General features: G+C 43.4%; 1 protein-coding gene across 1 annotated transcript in view; it reads right to left on the bottom strand.

The window, feature by feature from the left end:
* Positions 1-21,860, bottom strand: part of VPS13C (vacuolar protein sorting 13 homolog C) — a 2,873,871-nt gene that overhangs the window by 226,845 nt on the left and 2,625,166 nt on the right. Inside the window, exon 78 of the mRNA XM_085648297.1 lies at positions 15,373-15,496. Within this exon, the coding sequence (XP_085504423.1) occupies positions 15,373-15,496 (124 nt within the window). The remainder of the gene's footprint in view (positions 1-15,372; positions 15,497-21,860) is intronic.

Raw genomic sequence — 21,860 nt, 5'->3', positions numbered from 1 at the left:
ACCGTGGGGGTCTGCCACCAACATATTGCGACGGCAGGCCCCACAAGACTTAAATCCAGGTATCCCTACGTGCACCAGGAGAAAAGAGACAAAAATCTCAAAAGTGTAGTCAAAAAGTGACTAAGGTACGTGCTCTAACCGGATCTGCGCTTGCTGGCGCGGGAAAAGAAAGAACTGACGTCAGCGCGCATGAGTGGCACCTAAGTAGTCCGTGACTTCATCTCGGCGCTTACGACGCCAGCGACAGACGTGGAGCTGCACAACGCCACCTACTGAGGCACAGGGGTACTGCTAGCAAAACTTTCCGGATCCAGTCTGATGCCTGGGGATTATTCTAAGGTAAGGAATCTATCACTAACGTGTCTCTTTCAGATTCATATGTTAACACAAGCACAATCATATTGCAACAAAAGCACTTACATAATCATACACCAAGAAACTCACCATCATATACAAACACTAACTCATATATCCCAACAATCAACATAATTGGTCAAACATGTCCATTATTTTACACAGTATACCCATCGTCACACTGTATCACAATAATCAGCATATGACCTCACAAACAAGCTTATACGTTTACACAGCCATCAGGATACACCTTTAAATAGATCCAAAGCCATATCATCCTGGCGGTGGGCTGCAGACAAATTCTCGTACTAAAAAGTCCTGCAGGACTGAATGGGAGAAATGCCCGTCCCTGCGGACCGGACTGTCCAGGCAGTAATGCTTGGCAAACGTATGCAGAGATACCCATCTTGCTGCCTGACAGATGTCCAGGAATGGGACACCACGAGCCAACGCTGTGGCCGCATCCTTCCCCCTGGTAGAATGAGTTTGTAAGCCCTCAGGGGGCTGCTTCCTAGCCAGGGTATAGCAGATCTTAATGCAGAGAACGACCCAGTAAGAAATGGTCCCTTTCCGCACTGATCAACCTTTTTTAGCTGCCACATAATCCACAAAGTGTTGGTCGAAACTCTTTTGTACAGTCAAGGTAGAACGACAACACTCTATTTGGGTACAGACAATGGAGCTGACCCTCTTCCTTAGAAGGATGTGGGTTGAGCAAAAAAGGTGGGCAGCATGATCAATTGACCCAGATGGAATGGGGTTACCACTTTCGGTAAAAACGAAGCATGTGTGCAAACCACCACTTGATCCACATAAGTCATCATGTAGGGAGGCTTGCATGATAAAGCCTGCAATTCGCTCACCCTCCAAACAGATGTTATCACAACCAAAAAGGCTGTCTTGATGGTAAGCAGCCAGAGGGGACAGCTATGTAAAGGCTTGAAAGGAGCACATTAGGAATGTGAGAACCAAATTAAGTTTCCCAGTGTGGCATGAAAAAGGGCAAAGGTGGAAACATATGTACAAGCCCTTCCAAGAACCTATTTACAATAGGGGACTTGAACAATGAAGGTTGGTCCGGCAGCCGCTAGAAAGCGGACAGACCAGAAAGATAACCTGTGAGAGTACCCAATGCAGAGCCCTGCTGGGCAAGAGTAGGAATAAATTGAAGAATAGTAGATAGAGAAGCAGAGAGGGTCAATAGACCTCTCTGTACAATATTTGTTTTTAAATTGCCAATGGCAAGCGTGTACTATCTTAGTGGAGGGCAGCCTGGCCGCCAAAATAACAGTACATACTTCGAGAAGAAGGCTCAAAGCTATCAACTGTCGATGCTCAATCTACACGCATGGACGTGTAGAGTTGACATGCATGGATGGACGACCCTCCACTGCTGCTGCAACAGAAGATCCTCCCAAAAGGGCAGACTGATCAGAGGATCGATGCTCTTTTAAAGAAGCTCTGGATACCAGACTCTCCATGTCCAGTCCAGAGCCACAAGAATGACTTGGGCCCAGTTGTCCTTGATCTTCTTGAGAACTCTGGGCAGAAGTGATATGGGCAGAAGGCGTACAGGAGGTTTGAGCTCCAATAGCGACGAAAAGCATTGCAGAGCGGTAGCAGCCTTCGTAACTCCAACGAGCACAACTGCTGACATTGCGTGTTGTCTTCGGAGGCAAACAGATCTAACCAAGGCTCTCCCCACTGCTGAAAGAGACCTTGCGCCACCTCTGACTGAAGATGCCATTCGTGATCCACTATGCATCGGCAGCTGAGTTTGTCTGCCCTCACATTCAGAGGACCTGCCCGTGTTGAACCACCAGGGTTATGCCCTGCTGTACCAGCCATGTCCAGAGACGCAGGGCCTGTTTCTTGTTGCAGTACCACATGATGATGGTGTTTGTGAACACTTGCATTAACTTCCCCTTGACAGAGGTAATAAATACTTTAAATGCCAACCAGATCGCCTAGCGCTCCAACAAAATGATATGGAGCCCTGTCTACGCCAGAGGCCAGTGTCCTCTGATCTCCACCTCTCCCAGATGGCCAACCCATCCCAGGAGTGACGCATCTGTCAATATTGTGAGACCTGTTTAGGGAAGGGAGAGGGGTCTGCCTTTGACCCAATCATGGTTCACTAGCCACCACTTGCAAATCCTTCGCAGTTACTTCAGACTTGGTGCATGGCCTCATAAAACTCTTTTACTTGAGCGGGGATCGCTTTGACTCCCAGAAAAGGGGGGAGGCACAGAGTTGAACCTGGCTTTGCAGAACCGACAATGGAATGTTGATGTTCTTCCCTCATCTCGTCTTCGACTTCGCCTCAATGGATGAGGCGAAGTCGAAGTCTGCTTAGACCACTTCTTTTTCTTGTGTCTCTTCCCCGGTGCTCCAAGGACCTTGCGTTCAATGAAGAGGACTTGGGGCTCCTGGAGCGGTCCCGCAACCTTCTCTTCTTCGATTGGGACTGGGACCTCTGAGGGGTCACGCTTGATAGCGCCAACTGCCGGGCCACAAGGAGCTTCATAGACCGCTCCCTCAAGGCCTTCAGCGCTATGGCACAGCAGTCTGAGCATAACTTCATGTTGTGGTAGCGCTCGAGGCACTATAGGCTTCAGTGACCGACAAGACACGGGGAAAGGCGCCACATGGTTTAAAACCTACTCTTATAGAGGTCAAAGAGAGACAGAAGGGTAGCTCTTCTCTAGATCAGAGCTAACTGTCATGGAAAGAAAAGAACTGACATCCGTGCGCCTGTGTAGCACCTATATAGGTGACCGCGTAGTCACATCTGGCACCGATGACGCCACGAGGAGCTGAACTCAGCCACCCGAAGGCACGCAGGGGTACCGTTCACCCAAACGTTTCCGGATCCAGTCTTACGCCTGGTAAATATAAAGGAATCTGCAGCTAGAAGTCTCTACCAGATGTTCACTTTCTCGTCTAGCAGACGTAATAGTTATAAAGAACACGGTTATCAGAGTCAACAGCCGCAAAGAGCAACTGTGCATAGGCTCAAAAAGTAAGCACATTAGATAAGTTACAGTAGATTAAAAGCCCACAGCTGCATTATAAAAAGAAGAGGAGGAAAACATACGGACCAAACACTTTAAAAAACAAATCACAACAGGTGATTAAAAAAAACCACCTGTTGATCTGGTAACAGTAAGAAAGGCGAAAGGGTTGCTTAATAACCTTTAACTGTAGCTGCAGCTAAAACTTGCTGAGCCAATGATAACCAAAACAAGAGAATATCAGAAAGGGAAGCTTGTAAGGGTTGAATCTGATGTGAGGCACCCCACTCCACAAACTTCTTCCAGCACCCATCATAAGCAGTCTTTGTAGATGATCATCTGGTTGACAGGATTACAAACAACTTCTATAGGAATTTTATATGTTAACAACTGCCTCTGCTCAATCTCCATACATGGTGTCTCCCAGAGGCAGCAGAATTGAGGGGCTGATGCTCATGGCCAGAGTTTCAGGATACAACACAATCCTTGCCCAGTCTTGAGCGCCCAGGGCGACTTGGACCCAGTCTCTTTTGATTTTCTTGAGTATTCTTGGCAGGAGATGTAGTGGCAGATATGCATATAGAAGTCCCAGGCCCCAGTGAAGGCGAAAGGAGTCTCCTAGAATGGACTGACTGCCTTGGGTACACAAATGCACAAAATTCTAGACACTGTGCATTCTGTGTGATGGCAAATAGACCTAGCCATGGTTCTCCCCATTGTTGGAAGACACACTGTACCACCTCCGAGCACCATTCATGATCCAGTAAGTAGAGCAGGCGACGTTTATCGGCTCTAACATTTAGAGATCCCACCAGGTGTTGGACTATCAGAGATATATTCCCTGATCTCTCAGACATTCCCAAAGACGAAGAGCTTCCAGACACAGAACCCATTCAGCGCCATTTGTTCCAACACCATATGACAGTATTATTGTCCGTAAGTACCTGCATTTGTTGCCCTTTGATTCTGGGAAGAAAATCTTTTAAGGCAAATCAGATCATCATAAGCTCCAACAAATTTATGTAAAAACAAGTTTCTGCTATAGACCAGAGTACTCTAATCTCCATATGCCCCAGATGACCTCCCGAACCCAGTAAAGAAGCTTATGCCACAACAGTCAATTCTTGATGGGGCAATGAGAGGAGTCTGTCTCTCTTGTAGCCACCAATGCACATCTTTTGCAGTGTCCTCCAACACCTGAATGAAATCTGACAAATTTCCCTGTTGTGGAGACTACTGAGACTTCAAATTCGACTGCAAAGCCCGCATGTGCCACCTGGCATGGTCCACAATAAGAATGCAAGAGGCCAAGAATTCTCAGAACCTCTCTCACCAAGATGCGGGCTGCAGGCTGAAACTTCAGGATCATATCCTGAATGTCCTGGACTCACGAGGTGGAGATATGGCTTGAAACAACACTGTCTCCAGTATAGCTCCGATAAAAAGGAGTCTTAGCAAAGGAGTTAGATGTGACTTCAGCACAATGATGGTAAAACACAAAGACATCAATAGGTCGGCCGTCATCTGGGGATGGCCATCAACTGCCTGAGGCAAGCCAGCCTTTTACAGACAGTCATTGAAGTACTGGTATTCCCAACCTCCGCAGAAGTGCTGTTACAACTGCCATCCTGTGATGCACAGGTCTGCCCAAAATGGAGTGCGGAGAATTGAAAATGCTCCTGTACCACCTGAAAGCAAAGATGTCTGTAGGACTGCAGAATGGGAATGGGAAAAAACGCATCACACAGATATAATGCTACCAACCAGTCTCCAGGATTCAGGGCAGAAAGAACTTGAGCCAATGGAAATATTTTGAGCTTGTCTTTCCTCAAATAGAAGTTCAGGGGTCGAAGCTCTAAAATGCGGTGAAGACCCCGTCCTTTTTTGGTATTAGAAAATAATGGGAGTAACGACCAGTCTGTACTTCTGAAAGTGGAACTCTTTCTATTGCCCCTTTCGCTAACAGAGCCTGAACCTCTGTCTGAAGAATTGACAAATAGTCCACCAAAAGAAATTGTATTGGTGGAGGAATGTCCAGAGGCAATATTTGAAAAGGTTGGGAATAACTTTGTGCCACGATCCAGAGCACCCAATGGTCTTAAGTAATGCTCCTTCAGGCCGGAAGGTAGCAGGCGATAAAACCCCCAACCGGCCGAATGTGAGGCATCAACATCAACTTAGAGAGGCTTTCAAATTGTTGGAAAAGGGGCTGGGGTTTGGGCAGATCGTATTGTTTGGGAGGCTGTAGGCGGTCTACCTGCTCCTCGACCACATCCTCTAAATGTCTGGTTGGTCTGCTGCACTGCAGGTATGTACCGTCTCTGTCTCTCAAGGTATCCTCTACCAAACCCCTAAAAGGGGCACTGTTGTTGAGACAACTGATGCACTGAAGGTGCAATCCCTAAAGAATGAACAGTCTATTTGCTCACCTTCAGTCTCTCGAGCACTGCTTTCTCTCCAAACAACCTTGACTCATCAAATGGCATCTCCACCAAAGAATGCTGGACACCAGTTAAACTGATCCAAGTATGCCTTCTTATTACCACACTGGTCCCCATGATTCTACCCAAACAATCTGTTGTATCTAGTCCAGATGTAATAGAAATTTTGCAGCATCCTGCCCATCTAAAACTGAACTTTGGAAATGTTTCTGAATGTCCTTTGGTATTGCTGGTAAAACATCAGCAACTCTATCCCACAAAACATGAGAATATCTTCCCAACACACAGGAAGTATTCACATAATGTAAGGCCAAAATCACAGAAGGAAAAACCTTCTTTGCATATGCTTCCATCTTTTTAGACTGACTATCAGGTGGAGTGCATGGAAAAGCATTTGGGCTAGTAAGACTTGTAGAATCGTGAATATTAAACTTTCCAGAGTTAGATGCTGAAAGAGAAAATCTGGTCAATGCTTCCACAAAATCTGCCTGTTTATCGGCAGGCAAGATACAGGCTTAGCCCAAATGCCCATCAAAACATCTGTTAAAGCCTCACAAAATGGTAGTAAAGGCTCCTGTGAAGTTTGTGATGGATCCAACATTTCAGTCAGCAAAGTCGTTTTAACCTCCTGTATAGGTAAGCTAAATCAAGAGTGTCTGCTGCTCTGCAAATTACAGTAGCAAAGGATGATGCCTTCTCAGTAGCCATAGCTGGTGTAGGGAAGGATAAATCTACATCAGGAGAGTATCAAGGCCACTAGTATCCTGTAAATCCTGCATAATATCCTCTTGAGGATATTCTGCATCAAAAAGATACTCTCCTCTTGAAAGATCAGGCTCTGACCTAGCATACACCATAGTGGAAGGCAAATGACCTTCAGAATCTGATAAAACAATTAGATCCGCTACTGGCGTCGGAGACTCCAATCCCAGCATCGCATGCAACCTCGTACAACATACCTGTGGCATCAATTGTGGCACCGATGAGAATGAAGTCATAGGATTCACACCCATCAATCCAGACGTTGTCAGCCTCAAACTCAAAATAAGAGGCACAGTTGGATCTGGACTTACACCAAAGATCGAGCCCATAGCTTTCTTAAGCTGTTGGATCGGATCTGGCATCGCTACCTTATCCGTGTCAGGAATCCCCGCCACGCAAGTCATAGTTTGCCCTGTGTGATTTGTCAACATCCATATGGTGGATGCATTAATCATATTGCAGTACCCTTATAAAAGTGCTTTAATCAATGTTTATATTTATTTTGGTTGTTTGTTTTCTGTTGCATGTGCCAATGCTTTTTGTTTTCATTTGAAACCTTGCCAATGCTTGTTTGGGCTTCAAGAATCAGAGGACACATGTATTTAAATTAGAACTGCTCTTGGCAGTTGACACGGGAGCACACGCCCAAGGTCTGGGATATAAATAGCTCTGAGCTCTTCCACTCCTTGCTTGACTTTTTGTTCCGGTACTGAAAGGGGGATTTCCCAGCTCTTCATCTGAAAAGGATTTCCCCTGGAGAGCTTTGCCAGCTGATCACCTCTCCGTCTTCCAGCCAGCTCAGACTGATTTCAAAAGACTTTCCAGGAAGTTGGGACTACGCCTGCAGTCAAGCTAAGTGATTCTAATCACCTTAATCCACTTAGCTCTTTCCGTTTGGGTGAACAGTGTTCTGAAAATCTTTTAACTTGCTTTTGGAGGCTTATGGAAAGCATTTGGGCTCTAAATGTTTGTTGATTTTGACATTGTATAATTGTGCTGCTACACTTTGGGCTTATGTTCAGTGCTGGTAATTCTTGTTAAAATAGGGCAAATATTTTTTTTCTGTCATTAGAGAAGCTTGTTGCATGCATTTTAGCAGCATGTATGCAATTGTGTGTATTGTGTAATGCTAGATTCATGTATATGTTTTGAGTGATCACGGACACATTTGCTGATTTATAACAGGCGCTTGAGGCTATTTTAGAAGCGCTTCATTTTGAGTTTGAAGGACAACAAGAAAAGACTGGTTCACATTAAGGTGAGATTATTGCATATTACAATACATTAACATTGCTAAGTGAATTTTCATGACCTAAGAAAAGCGAAGTCTTATGTAAATTCTGCTTTATGTTTATAGAAAAGAAATCCTATTTCATATTCGCATATTTGTAAGAGACAACTTGTTTGAAGCGTCAGAATATCAAGAAAGGTAATTTTATGTGTTAGAATTTTAATGTGCAGTATTTTAGTTACCTTTAGGGATTTAGGGCATCCTGCGCTTACATGTTTTTTGTGTATTTTAGGAACGCATGAGTGTTTGGCCGTGTTAATGTTTCAGAACCTGGCAGGTCCAGACGGCATCCTTATTTCTTGGTGAACACACAAGGCGTAGCAGTCTCCCTTTCTTCTTGTCTCTTCCCATATTACCCTTCCCTCTTAGGACATCTGCCAGGGCTTCTGTTTTAGTCAGTAGCACTGAGAGGTGTTCAAGGGGGGTTGAGGAACAAGCATCGTTCCTGCAGACAGACCTGGATTTCAGGTGAGTGGCTGGACTCACATCTTACATAAAACCAAGCCACAAAAAATATAGTCTGCCTGAACGATGGATGTCACTACAGGAAAAGACACTATGAGTGTGCAAGATTTAACTAGGTTAGTACTAGGGTTACAGCAGGAAGTCACCACACTAAAACAGGAAAACCATACGTTAAACAGCGAGTTGCAATGATATAAGCCCCGAGAAAACGTTTGGGATAACACCTTGGTCAAAACAAAACCAGTGGTTCAACCACAACGTTTCACTTTTACCCCAGAGGGTGCAGGGGGGACACAACCTGTAAATGTTAGTGTTACGACTCCTAACCCGGTTCCTTTGGCTCCCCCGGAAAGGTTCTTTGGAGACCAGGCAAAGTTTAGCATTTTTATGAACCAGTGTCAGTTACATTTCTTGTGCAAGCCTGCAGCCTTCCCTGACGATGCCGCAAAAGTGGCATTCTTTTTGTCCTATCTAGGTGGTACAGCGGCCACGTGGTCAATACCCTTCATAGAAAGGGATGACCCAATCTTGCATAATTTTCGTCGCTTTAAGGAAACAATGCAAAAACTCTTTGCAAGACACCAGTTCATTCAAGAAAGTGACAATGAACTTCTGAACCTAAGGCAGGGCAATAAGGATTGATTGTCCTACATCACATCCTTTAATAGATTAATTGCTGAGACGCAATGGCCAGAGGAGAAAAGGACGTCACTTTTTTATCGTGGCCTTCGAGATGACTTAAAGGACGTGTTAGTGCAAATTGTTGATTTACCAACAGATTGCGTGGAATTTATTGACCTAGTGGTCCGGTTGGATCATCGTCTGGGTGAAAGGAAAAGTGAACGAATTCGTGGTGATATGCCCAGAGTTGTTGTAGTCAAACATGAGAAAAAGGAGATATCTAATTCCAGTACTTCTGTTGATCATTCTGAACCAATGCAGATAGGGGGAATTAGGGGACCGTTGTCTATGGAGGAAAAGGATAGGAGACGGCGCTTAAATCTCTGTTTATACTGTGGGAAGTCTGGGCATTTTGCCCGGGACTGTTTGACCAAAAATACCCCCAAGAAGGCAGTCGCTGTGCTAGAAACCCCTCTTTCCACTGTGGAATCTAAGCAGTCGGAAAACTTCCAGGCCCGATCAGGAATGAGGCCCCCTTTTCGAGCATAGACAACGGTTTGGCCTCTTACCATCATTTAGGAAATGCTATCACAGCAGAACCCCGTCATTTAACCTTGATTGTTACCTTGCTCTTTTCCACCCAGACAAGGAAAGTCATACCTATATTATTGGATTCAGGAGCTACCGGAAATGTTATGGATATAGGCTTAGCTAAAACTTTAAATGTTCCAACGATCAAGAAAGAGGTCCCTGAACCTGAGCGTGCCGTAGACGGCTCGGAGTTATCTTCTGGTTTAATACATTCCCAGACCTCTCCAGTAACCATGATCTGTGCTGATGGACACACTGAACAGATTCACTTCGATCTTATCAACACCCCGGTGTTTGGAGCCATATTGGGTATACCATGGATCCAATTACACAACCCAAAAATTGACTGGTGTAAACGAACAGTAACATTGGATTCCGCGCATTGTTGGCATAAATGCTACTCAACTGATCAACATCCCTTAACTCCTTTGCACTGTGCCTCTGTGATCGAGAATCCAGTTTTGGTACAAGGAGAAGAGTCCGCCATCGCCCTGCCAAATGAATACAATGATTTCCATGATGTGTTCTCTGAACAACAAGCGACCCAGTTACCACCCCACCGGTCGTACGACTGACGTAATGACTTACTCCCCGGAGCCACTCTTCCATGCAGTCGTGTGTACGCCTTATCTGAACCTGAGACCCTGTATTTGCGCGAATATTTGGACGACTTGTTGTTAAAGGGGTTTATTAGATACTCCACATCCTCTGTTAGTTCGCTACTCTTTTTCGTCCCTAAAAAGAATAAAGAACTTCGCCCCTGCATAGACTACCGCGCTTTAAATAAAGTGATGGTAAAAAAACGCTATCCACTCCCATTAATACCAGTGTTGTTAGAGCAGGTAAGACATTCCACCATCTTTACCAAGTTAGACCTGAAAGGTGCATACCACCTAATCCGGGTAAAAGATGGGGACAAGGGGAAGACCGCCTTTAGGACTAAATTCGGTCTATTTGAATATACAGTGATGCCCTTCGGTCTAAGCAATGCTCCTGCAGTATTTCAATATTTCATCAATGATGTGCTGCAGGATTTCCTGGACGTCTTTGTAATAGTCTACATAGACGATATCCTGATCTTTTCATCTTCAACTGAAGATCACGCGGGGCATGTCCGCGCGGTATTACAATGGCTTAGAGAACACCAACTATTTGTTAAATTAGAGAAATGTGTCTTTCATGCATCTCGCATTGAGTTCTTGGGTTACATAATTTCTCCGAACGGTATTGCTATGGATGATTCCAAGGTTCAGGCCATTTTGAAATGGGAAACACCCGGATCCGTAAAAGATATCCAGAGATTTCTGGGTTTTGCCAATTTTTATCGGCGATTCATCCCTCAGTTCTCCTCTGTTGCACCCATTACTCAGCTCCTCAAAAAGGGAGTTATTTTTCATTGGACTTACGTAGCAGAGGAAGCATTCCAGAAACTCAAAAAGGCCTTTTCCGAAGCTCCGTTGTTACATCACCCAGACCATTCACAACCCTTTTATGTGGAAGCCGATGCTTCTCGGGTTGCAGTAGGTGGAATTTTGTCCCAGAGAGACCCTACATCAGGACATCTTCATCCAGTGGCTTATTTTTCAAAAAAACTCCTACCTGCTGAGTAAAATTATACGGTGGGAGAGCGAGAGCTCTTAGCCATCAAACTTGCATTTGTAGAGTGCCGTCACCATTTGTTAGGAGCTCATCACACAATAACCATTTATTCAGACCATCAGAATTTGCAGTTTTATCAGAATGTCAAAGCATTAACCCCACGACAACTGAGTTGGCTTTTGTTTTTTAATGAATTCGATTTCGTGATCACGTACAGACCTGGCAAAGAACAACAGAAGGCAGACACACTATCACAAATAAATTTCCCAGCTCCTGACAAGGGCACTGACACGCCTACTACTATTATCCCAGAATGTAAGATTATCGCCTTATGTGCTCCCAATGATTTCTTAGAGCAAGTCCAAGTAGCACAACAAAAAGAGTCCATTCCCCCTAATGTTGTAAAACAGGGGGATCTTTGGTATCATGATAACCTATTGTACATTCCCACACAAGAGTTGCGTGATACTGTTCTCCATTGGTATCATGACACAGTATTGGCTGGTCATCCGGGGGTAAAGAAAACGGTGGAATTGTGTCAGAGAGATTTCTGGTGGCCCACTTTGCTATCGGATGTTGAAAATCACGTCAAAACATGCCCAACCTGTGTACAATCCAAATCACTCCATGCTGCTCCTGCAGGACTATTGCAATCCATGCCCATCCCACCTGCACCCTGGGATACGATAAGTATGGATTTCATTACCGGGTTGCCAACTTCAAATGGTTTTTCCATCATTTGGGTGGTAGTAGATTATTTAACTAAAATGGCACACTTTGTTCACTTAAAACATATGCCGTCAGCAAAAGAGTTAACCGACCTGTTTATTCAACATGTGGTGAAGTTACATGGATTACCAACAGCCATTGTTTCCGACAGGGGTTCACAGTTTGTGTCAAGGTTTTGGCGAAATTTTTGCTCCTCTACACAAATTGATGTATGTTTGTCCTCCGCCTATCATCCTCAAACGGATGGTCAGACGGAACGCCTTAAATCAGACCCTCGAACAAACATTGCGTTGTTTTCTTGCTACCATGACCACTGAATGGGATAAGGCTTTACCCCTGGCGGAATTTGTGTATAATAATTCAGTCCATTCAGCTACAGGGATTTCGCCTTTTCATTGTGTTTATGGTTATCACCCCAGAATGCTTCCAACATTGCAATCATCTGTTGCCACTCAGGTCCCGGCAGTACATGAACATCATCATCACTTAACACAAATCCCAAAACAGGCTATGAAACACTTAGAGTTATATCAGAAACAGGTTAAAACACAAGCAGATAAACACAGGCTACCAACCCCACAATACGCAGCTGGAGATCGAGTATGGTTGTCAACCAAAAATATGAATATTGATGGATCCCGTAAATTAAATCCAAAATTCCTGGGACCATTTACCATCACCAAAATAATCAATCCTGTGACAGTAAGATTAGAACTTCCATCAGATTACCGGATTCATCCTATTTTTCATGTCTCACTGCTTCGACCCTACTCTTCCACTACTAGCACAGGACCTCCACCACCCCCAGTTAAAGTTCATGGGGAATGGGAATTTGAGGTGGGCAACATTTTGGATGCTAAGAGAATTAGAGGAGTATTGCATTATTTATTAGCATGGAAAGGGTACAGTGCTGAAGACAATTCATGGGAACCGGCCTCCTCTGTTCATGCTCCTCGGTTGGTGCGACGATTCCACCAACAAAACCCCTCTAAGCCACGACCACTACCAGGGCTTTTGAGAGGGAGGACTGTCAGGAATCCCCGTCACACAAGTTATTAGTTGCCCTGTGTGATTTGTCAACATCCACATGGTGGATGCATTAATCATATTGCAGTACCCTTATAAAAGTGCTTTAACCAATGTTTATATTTATTTTGGTTGTTTGTTTTCTGTTGCATGTGCCAGTGCTTTTTGTTTTCATTTGAAACCTTGCCAATGCTTCTTTGGGCTTCAAGAATCAGAGGACACATGTATTTAAATTAGAACTGCTCTTGGCAGTTGACATGTGAACACACGCCCAAGGTCTGGGCTATAAATAGCTCTGAGCTCTTCCACTCCGTGCTTGGCTTTTTGTACTGAAAGGGGATTTCCCAGCTCTTCATCTGAAAAGGATTTCCCCTGCAGAGCTTTGCCAGCTGATCACCTCTCCGTCTTCCAGCCAGCTCAGACTGACTTCAAAAGACTTTCCAGGAAGTTGGGACTATGTCTGCAGTCAAGCAAAGTGATTCTAATCACCTTAATCCACTTAGCTCTTTCTGCTTGGGTGAACAGTGTTCTAAAAATCTTTTAACTTGCTTTTGAAGGCTTATGAAAAGCATTTGGACTCCAATTGTTTGAACATTGTACTAAAACACTTTAACTTGATTTTGGAGGCTTATGGAAAGCATTTGGGCTCTAAATGTTTGTTGATTTTGACATGGTCTAATTGTGCTGCTACACTTTTGGCTTATGTTCAGTGCTGGTAATTCTTGTTACAATAGGGCAAATAATTTCTTTCCGTCATTAGAGAAGCTGGTCGCATGCATTTTAGCAGCATGTATGCAATTGTGTGTATTGTTTGATGCTAGATTCATGTATATATTTTGAGTGATCACGGACACATTTGCTGATTTATAACAGGCGCTTGAGGCTTTTTTAGAAGCGCTTCATTTTGAGTTTGAAGGACAACAAGAAAAGACTAGTTCATATTAAGGTGAGATTATTGCAAATTACAATACTTTAACATTGCTAAGGGAATTTTCACGACCTAAGAAGAGCAAAGTCTTATGTAAATTCTTCTTTATGTTTATAGAAAAAAAAAACTATTTCATATTCGCATATTTTTAAGAGACAACTTGTTTGAAGCGTCAGAATACCAAGAAAGGTAATTTTGAGTGTTAGAATTTTAATGTGCAGGATTGCAGTTACCTTAAGGGATTTAGGGCATCCTGCGCTTACATGTTTTTTGTGTATTTTAGGAACGCATGAGTGTTTGGCCGTGTTAACGTTACAGAACCTGGCAGGTCCAGACGGCATCCTTATTTCTTGGTGAACACGCAAGGCGTAGCAGTCTCCCTTTCTTCTTGTCTCTTCTCATATTCCCCTTTCCTCTTAGGACATATGCCAGGGCTTCTGTTTTAGTCAGTAGCACTGAGAGGTGTTCAAGGCGGGTTGAGGAACAAGCATCGTTCCTGCAGACAGACCTGGATTTCAGGTGAGTGGCTGAACTCACATCTTACAATCCGCTGGAAGTCAAAAAGGAAAAACCGACCAAGGATGATCCCTAGCTGGTGAACAACTCCAAGCAGAAGGCCCCAGTACCACATGTGACTCCAAACGGCAGTAACGATGAGAGTGGTGAGACGCGGGAGACGCATGCTTCAACTTCTTATACTTCTTATGGCTCTTTCATGACTTGCTTGACTTCAACGAAGTCCTATCTTTCAACTGACCTCTTGATGGAGAACAAGACTGGTTTCTTGAACTTGACAGTAAATGGCGCGCCCTGAACTTAGAACGGGACCTAGTCTTTGATCACCTGAACTCTGCTACGGCGATTTTCATTTCCAGCTCTCAAATAGCTTTTTCGTTCTTCTCGGCACACGACGAACACGACTGAGTCAAGGCCAGAGCCAAGCCACCACAGTTATCAAGTGGATCTTTAACCAACATCAAGATTTTGGCAACAGAAGAAAAGTAATTTCTAGAAGAAATTAACTAACAATCATCTAATAACAGCTGAAGCTGCAGATCTGCATTGGTTGGTGCGGAAAGCAAGGAAATGACGCCAGCACAAGCGTATATGTAGGGAAACCAATGTCACAGTTGCATGAAATGGAATCGCACGCAGAACCATGACATCACACAACGCCACCTGTTGACGCTTGAGGATATTGCCCTACTAAAGTTTCCGGATTACATCTGATGCCTTGAGGTATTCAAACTGTGAAAAATCTGTGGTAAGATTTCGCTATCAGAAATACTGTTACAAAGGAATGGCTTTTTAACCAGATAATGTGGGCAAAGGTTCTCTAGAAGGCATTTGTTAGCCAAAATGTTCTTCTTTTCATCAGTTTGTCTGCCCTTGACTTATGACTCTTGCTATACTTACAACCCGTGTTAGGGAATTGGTGAAATATTACCAGTGATTTGTAGGAAATTCTATGTAGAGTAATTTGTTCTCAGGTCTTTAACATAAAAGAATGAGCTAAGATAAATGAAACAGCTGTAAATCCATACTGCTTACCTCTGTATTCCTTGGAATGTACTGCTTGCCATATCTATGATGCCACCAGTTGGTCTTGCCACTACACCAACAAGTCCTTTTCCAATTCCTTTAAAAAAGCCTGCTGCTCCTTCTTTTTTTGCGCCTATAGAAATAAAGCCGAATAATATATTTAAGACGACAGAAAAAAAAAAAACATTCCTCAAACAAAATAATATACCACAAACATTGTCTTATATTTTTCTAAACAGTTTTGCACTGAATGTGTGTCTGTAATGCCCGGACTCTCTTATTGCAAAATCTACTTTGGATAACAAAGACTACAACCTTTAATTATAAAACCGAATTTGTCTATGTGCGCCTACAAACTGATTTAGAGACCTATCCATCCCAATTCTTGAGCTTATTCGGTACTTACCAGACACAGCCCACCTATCAGGATCCGCACTTGACTCTAAGTGTGAATGGCTAATGCACTCCTGAATACCCTCCGGATCTACAACAAGTATTGACAACTTTTATGTTCTCCTGTGATCCACTCATATATATGTTCCCAGTTTTTTCCCCTCACCCTATCCATTTGACGTGATCTACAACCGTCATCATCTATCTTTTAAGGTTATACATGTTCCTAGTTTTTCATTTTATCTATTTGATGTAACATTTGTAAAGCGCTCGGATACTCTTCCAGGGTCTAGCTCGTGCTATATTAAACTTAAAAAAAATAATAATACATTAAGGAACCGAATACCTAGAAGGCAAAATAATTCTTCATTGTAAACCTCTGCCTTACAGCTGGCTTCTAGCGTTGCAAATTGACATGGAAGCAGGAACACGGGGCTAGTCATACTAACCATTTTTACGGTTGTAACACTCTGAATCAGAATTGGTGACCCAAAAAATTGGGTTTTCTATGAATACAGTTCATTTTAGGAGTGTGTAAAGTATCATGGACTCCTAAAACTAGACTGTAACTGGATACTGATTCAATATTTGGAAGAGGCATGTTTTGGGTGTCCCTTCCAAACACCAAATCTGCACACTATGTATCCATATTTGGTGACCGTAACCCCATTCTCACACCACTGAAAAATTACCAACCCCCATGTTGGGGCGTTAACTCATTCACAAAAGTAGAAGGGGTGAAATGTAGAAAATGTTTCTAGGATAATAGACAGTGGTCCAGGTGCTTGCTGCCAAATCCCAGAGAAAACTACAAAAAAGTATACTTGAGAGAAGAAAGAAACCCAGGCAGTTCAGTTTCCTTTAAGGAAATCAAGTTGCCGAAAAAAAAGGTTCTCTATTTAAATGCCATCACCGATATGGTGATTTGTTGACCCTTGCAAGCTATCATCCCTGCGATTGTATCCAATCAGAGGGAGTCGTAATTCCAATTCAGAATTTTATATAATGACCTAAAAGTACACATGACGGTTCACAACATTCAGTACTGCTTGCAAAAATGCTAGCCACAAATTGTGACCAGTTTTTGCGATCAGTATTTGTGCTATATCTGGCCCTAAAGCTTAAAGAGAATTTCTCCTGAGTGCCACCGGTGGTTGCATCAAAGTCTTCAAAAGCTGTCCCTTTCAAATCAAAGCAGTCTTTTGTAAATTATAATTATGTCAGGCATACGCTATCAAGTTTACAGAGGGACATCAGACACTCAACAGTGACATAGGCAAGACTGTTACGTCGTGCTGAAAAACAAGATATCTTTTGAAAACTTTACCTTCAGTAACACTGTTGCCCATAAACCCTGGCCTATACTCCAGATTACTAATGATTCAAAAATATCTCCAGGGATCAAACCTGAATCACACAAACTACAATTATCAGTGTGGAGCCCCAGGTAGTGACAGGGACTCTAATGTACTTCGCCGTAATATCACATGCACTGGAAGGCACAGCACCACGAATAAAACACATGACACCTTTGCCCCTAATGTACGTTTCATACATTTCCAGTGACAGACACAACATATAAGAACTGGACACCAAGTGGACACACACTGAATAGGAGAAAGGGGGCTAGAGAATCTGCAGGGAGATGTGGTGGAGTGTACTCCATAAAAGTAGCTACCTTCATTTGTAATACTATATCTGTATGCAGATTCTTTTGAAATACAGTTAAGGGCATCAGACTTGACTCAGAAATTCATGAAACAACTTTACCGATAAGTCATTCATTTTCTAAAAATATATTTGCAACATATTCCTGATTTTTTTAAAAGACTCCTCCACTAGAGCAGGAAAATCAAACCGGCCAAAACATTGTGGAGAGAGTGAAGAACCAATAAAATGTAAAATATTGAAGCAATGCCCCGCCTCAGTCCTTAGTATCTGAATTCAGGCAATGCTGCTTGGTAAATACTATGACTATGAAAAGCAACATAGAAGCCACAGAAGGCAGCTCTGTGCTTCCGAGGAAGTTGATGGGAGTAGAGGAATTCACAGCAAAAACCTGTACAAGAGGAGGGTAAAACAAAATTACTGACACTATGTACAAACCCTAAGATTTTAGCAAGAAGACAAAAAAACAGCTATTGCAAAGGGTCACTGAATAAACTGGTAGCATGGGTAGGCTTCAATTGAGAAGGAAGATTAGAATGAGGTCTTAGACAGCGGTTACATTTTCTCCCAAACTGGAATCAGGTCAGAGTCAAAACTGGAGGTCACCACCAACTGAGAAGCTGCAGGTGGAGCTGTGATGACTAGCTATCACAGAGCCATCGAAAACGTTATCTCAAGTGTGAATGAGAACTCCTCAGCCTCCCTAAGGAGGAGCAGAAGCACTCAGCTCTTGCAGTGAGAGTGGTGCTTAGTTTAGTTCTCCTACTCTTCTGCTACTTGGGCTCTTAAAGCTGCAAAATGGTATTCGTCTCATCCATAGATCAAGAATCTTAATTTCTAGGCATCAAAGGATGAAAGCTGTGAAGCCAGCAAGTAGCTGACCTGCATCAATGATCTGAGACTGACCAAACCTATGGGACTGTTGGCTAGTAATGAAAAATACGTTGGCTTCTCTCTTCCAGAACACCTTCGATGTAAAGAAAAACCAAAAGGATTCCAAGCCATAACAGGTTCCATAGCAGGATGTGTTTTAGCTCAGAGGGTCAGTCACCAATGTGAGCATCACAACCTCAAGATTAAAGCATTTCTGTTGGATACTTTTGAAAGCTTGAACAATCACGGTCAGAATGGTCCCTGCATGGTGAAGGAAATTCACCCCTGACCTGAGTGACCCAGCTGCATGAATATCTGGAACCCTGATATTAATTTTTTGTCATAGCCAAACACGGATTATGCATGTGTGGTAATGCACGCTTGTTAGACTGGGAAGGGCACACCAAGTGCTACACTCATAGTGGTAGAGGACCTCCGCCCTTGCCAGGAGTTAAGTAACAGAAGGGCGGTGGTGGCAGCTTACCAGTTTTGTGTTTAGTAAGAATCAGTAGTGTTAAAAAGGCTGTTTACCATTGTCAATGGAGTGGTGACTACCGGCCAACTCATGTAAAGTTTCACTGCTGTCTACTTAACTCATCCTTGGCCTGCACGGTGACTGTGTGTAATACTGAGCAGCGTGTGATACTTGCCTGTGCATGTTGGGATGTATGTGTGGCAGCGCATGGTACCTAACATGGAGGCCTGTGGGCTCCAATTTTTAAGTTCAGGTCCCGGAAAGGCGAGTGGAGGTGAGGACTGAAACCCCAAGACAGGAGATGTGGATTGCTGACATTCTTGAGTGGGAACACCCTTACTGGAGGAGGGGGAGCAGAGCATCCTCTGTACACAACAAAGGTCTTTTGGATTGCAGAAAGTGTTACTGTTCATTGGGCTTGTTGCAAAGCATGAGGGTGGGCCTTATAACAATAGCTCTGTAGGATCAGGGAATCATGAAAGAAAGAAAGGCTTAGACTTTTGAACCTTTGTGAAGCATATTTCAGTTGAGGCTGACAGCCAAGTGTACTCCCGGTTAATCCCTTTGCCTGTGTTGTGCGTCTATCAAAATTGGAGCTACTACTACTGTAGCAGGCTGTCCCTTTGACAAAGGACAGGGCAGGGAAAAGGATCATTCTAAGAAGTGAACCCCCACAACAAGCATATCAAAGGACCAGACACTAAATTGCATATGTGTCTGAATTTGGACTATAAAAGTGTGAACCTGTCCCCCACACGTTCTACAACAGCACTGTTCAAAAGGAGAAAAGATCAACAACACATAGTTGTGGGAGCTAGGACTAGGGGCCAAGTCCTGCTAGACTCTCTGTTGGGTAATAAGCCATCACATAGTCAAGACTACTTGCACCGAGTCTGGAGCACCAGCCTGCCAAGATCAGCAAACTCAGTGAGGAGGAGGAAGAGGAGAAGGAGAAAGTCGAGGAGGAAGAAAGCGTTTGGAGGGAGCGAGGCCCAGCAGGGATCCTGTCAAGTGGATCCCAGTGAGCAAAGTGAAATACGCTTAGTTGTAGTGCCATATGCACTCATATGTATTGGTACCACGTGATGACCGTTGACTACCATTGTTTTAATTGACTCTATGTGTTTTAACTTACTCAATCTTTGTGCACTTGTATTTTGAACTGTGATTTTGCTTTTTGTCTTCTTATAGCTTCAGAGTAGGAATATTTAGCACAGAGCAAATCACCCTTGCCTGGAACAGAATGTGTGGGATGTGTGTTTGAAAGCATGAGAGAGAGAAATGTGTGGAATGTACTTCTCTGTCTCGGAGTTTAGTGCTGTAGGCAATGGTGCGCAAATGTACATTATGTTGTACACTGGGAAATTAAGTTTTACCTATGGGCTTTAATGTGCCCTAACTCCATCTTGAATTTTCACTCTGTCTGGCTTGAGTTCTGCTCACGGTTATTTAGGTTATTCACGTTCAAGATTATTTTCCTCTTTGAAGGTGTTTTTGTACTCTTTGGGATATTTTCTACTTTCGCGGGCTTCACTATGATAAGGGGCTGTTACATGTAGTGTGGGAGTGCAAGGAGAAGGCGAGAGAAGTCTGTCGTACTTTAATATTCGGGACCGCGTAGGGGACAGGGCCCTACCCCTGTCTATCTTGGTATTAGCAAACCGCAAATGGTAAATGCGGCATGTACGAGTGCTTTATATACCGTTCTAGCTATGAATGCACTGTGTACACGTTATTCTGCTTCACTACGCGGGTTCCATTTTGGAAGCAGTGGCCATCTTGTCATTGCCCTCACATAGGCTATAATGGAGTAAATACGGGCCTCACAGTACATGGACTTTCCCTCTGACTTCTCTGTGACCTGGGCAGCTGGCTCTGCTGCCCCAGGTCAAACCGGTCTCACGAGCTCCCCTTCCTCCGTCCACCTGTGATTAGCACCAGGGCTTGACCCGTCATAAAACCCTTTCATTCTACACAATCCCCCGGCTAATCTCTTCCACACCTGCTTGTTCCTGCTTTATGACTTGTTTCCCAAAACAGGAGATGCTCATGTTTATTGGGGGGTCTATTGACATCCGATGTGGGATCTGAACCTTACTGTGTAAATCATTGTGGGCTGGCCGAACTGGAATGTGGGATTGTCATCATGACTCTGCTTTTTCGTTTGTAATGTATACTTATAATGGCCATATCGTAAACCAAGGAATGTGTGCCTGGAGCATGATATTTTGTACTTAAGGAGAAACCCGTTCCTATGATTTTCAGCAGTCTCCTGAGAACATACACGCTGTTGTACTTCTAGGATACCTGTCATTGGTCTGCAGTCAATAAACGAATCTTTGACTTCACCCAGAAGACTCTGTGTTTCTGTAGGTCTGGAACAGGGTGAACCCAGAAGTCATAGGGTGTGTGCCCCTGCACCGCTGGGTCTAAAATACCCAGTACTTCAAGTCCTTTGCCTTGAAATGCTTGCAGGAGCTTGGCCAGCACCAGTAAGTTTCCTTGGTGTAGAGGGTGTCTTCTTGTGCGTTGAGAATATTATTAAAACTGGGGTTTCTTGGCTCGATAACCAGGTTATCTCCTGAGAGGTGGATGCATCTGCTCAGTGCTGCATTTCCTGGCTTGAGGAGTTTCTTGACCCCAGGATTGTAATTTGGGATCTCTTAGTCTTGTGTGGGCTAAGATGAAGATATTACAGCCAGTGAGGTATTTCCTCTGATCATTGGTATTGAGATATATGTATAGATATATAGTTATTTCTACATGTGTTTTTGTCTGTGTGCTGAGTTACCAGCCTGTTAAGTATTTCTATTCTTATGTATATATTCATGTACGTACAGTTTCTCTTCTATACATTTATTCGCTTAGGTTTAGCTCCCTTGCATTTCACTTGTGAATGTTTCATTATTATCAGACTTGTATTATTATCTGCATGTGTTTTACCATAATTATCATCTTGTGTTTTATCCCATGCATATTAGTTGCTTGCAATTATATATATATATATATATATATATATATATATATATATATATATATATATATATATATATATATATATATATATATATATATATATATATTCAAA

The sequence above is a fragment of the Triturus cristatus genome, chromosome 3_2, assembly GCF_964204655.1.
Source record: "Triturus cristatus chromosome 3_2, aTriCri1.1, whole genome shotgun sequence".
NCBI classification, from domain to species: Eukaryota; Metazoa; Chordata; class Amphibia; order Caudata; family Salamandridae; genus Triturus; species Triturus cristatus.
This window is presented reverse-complemented; position numbering and strand designations above follow the sequence as displayed.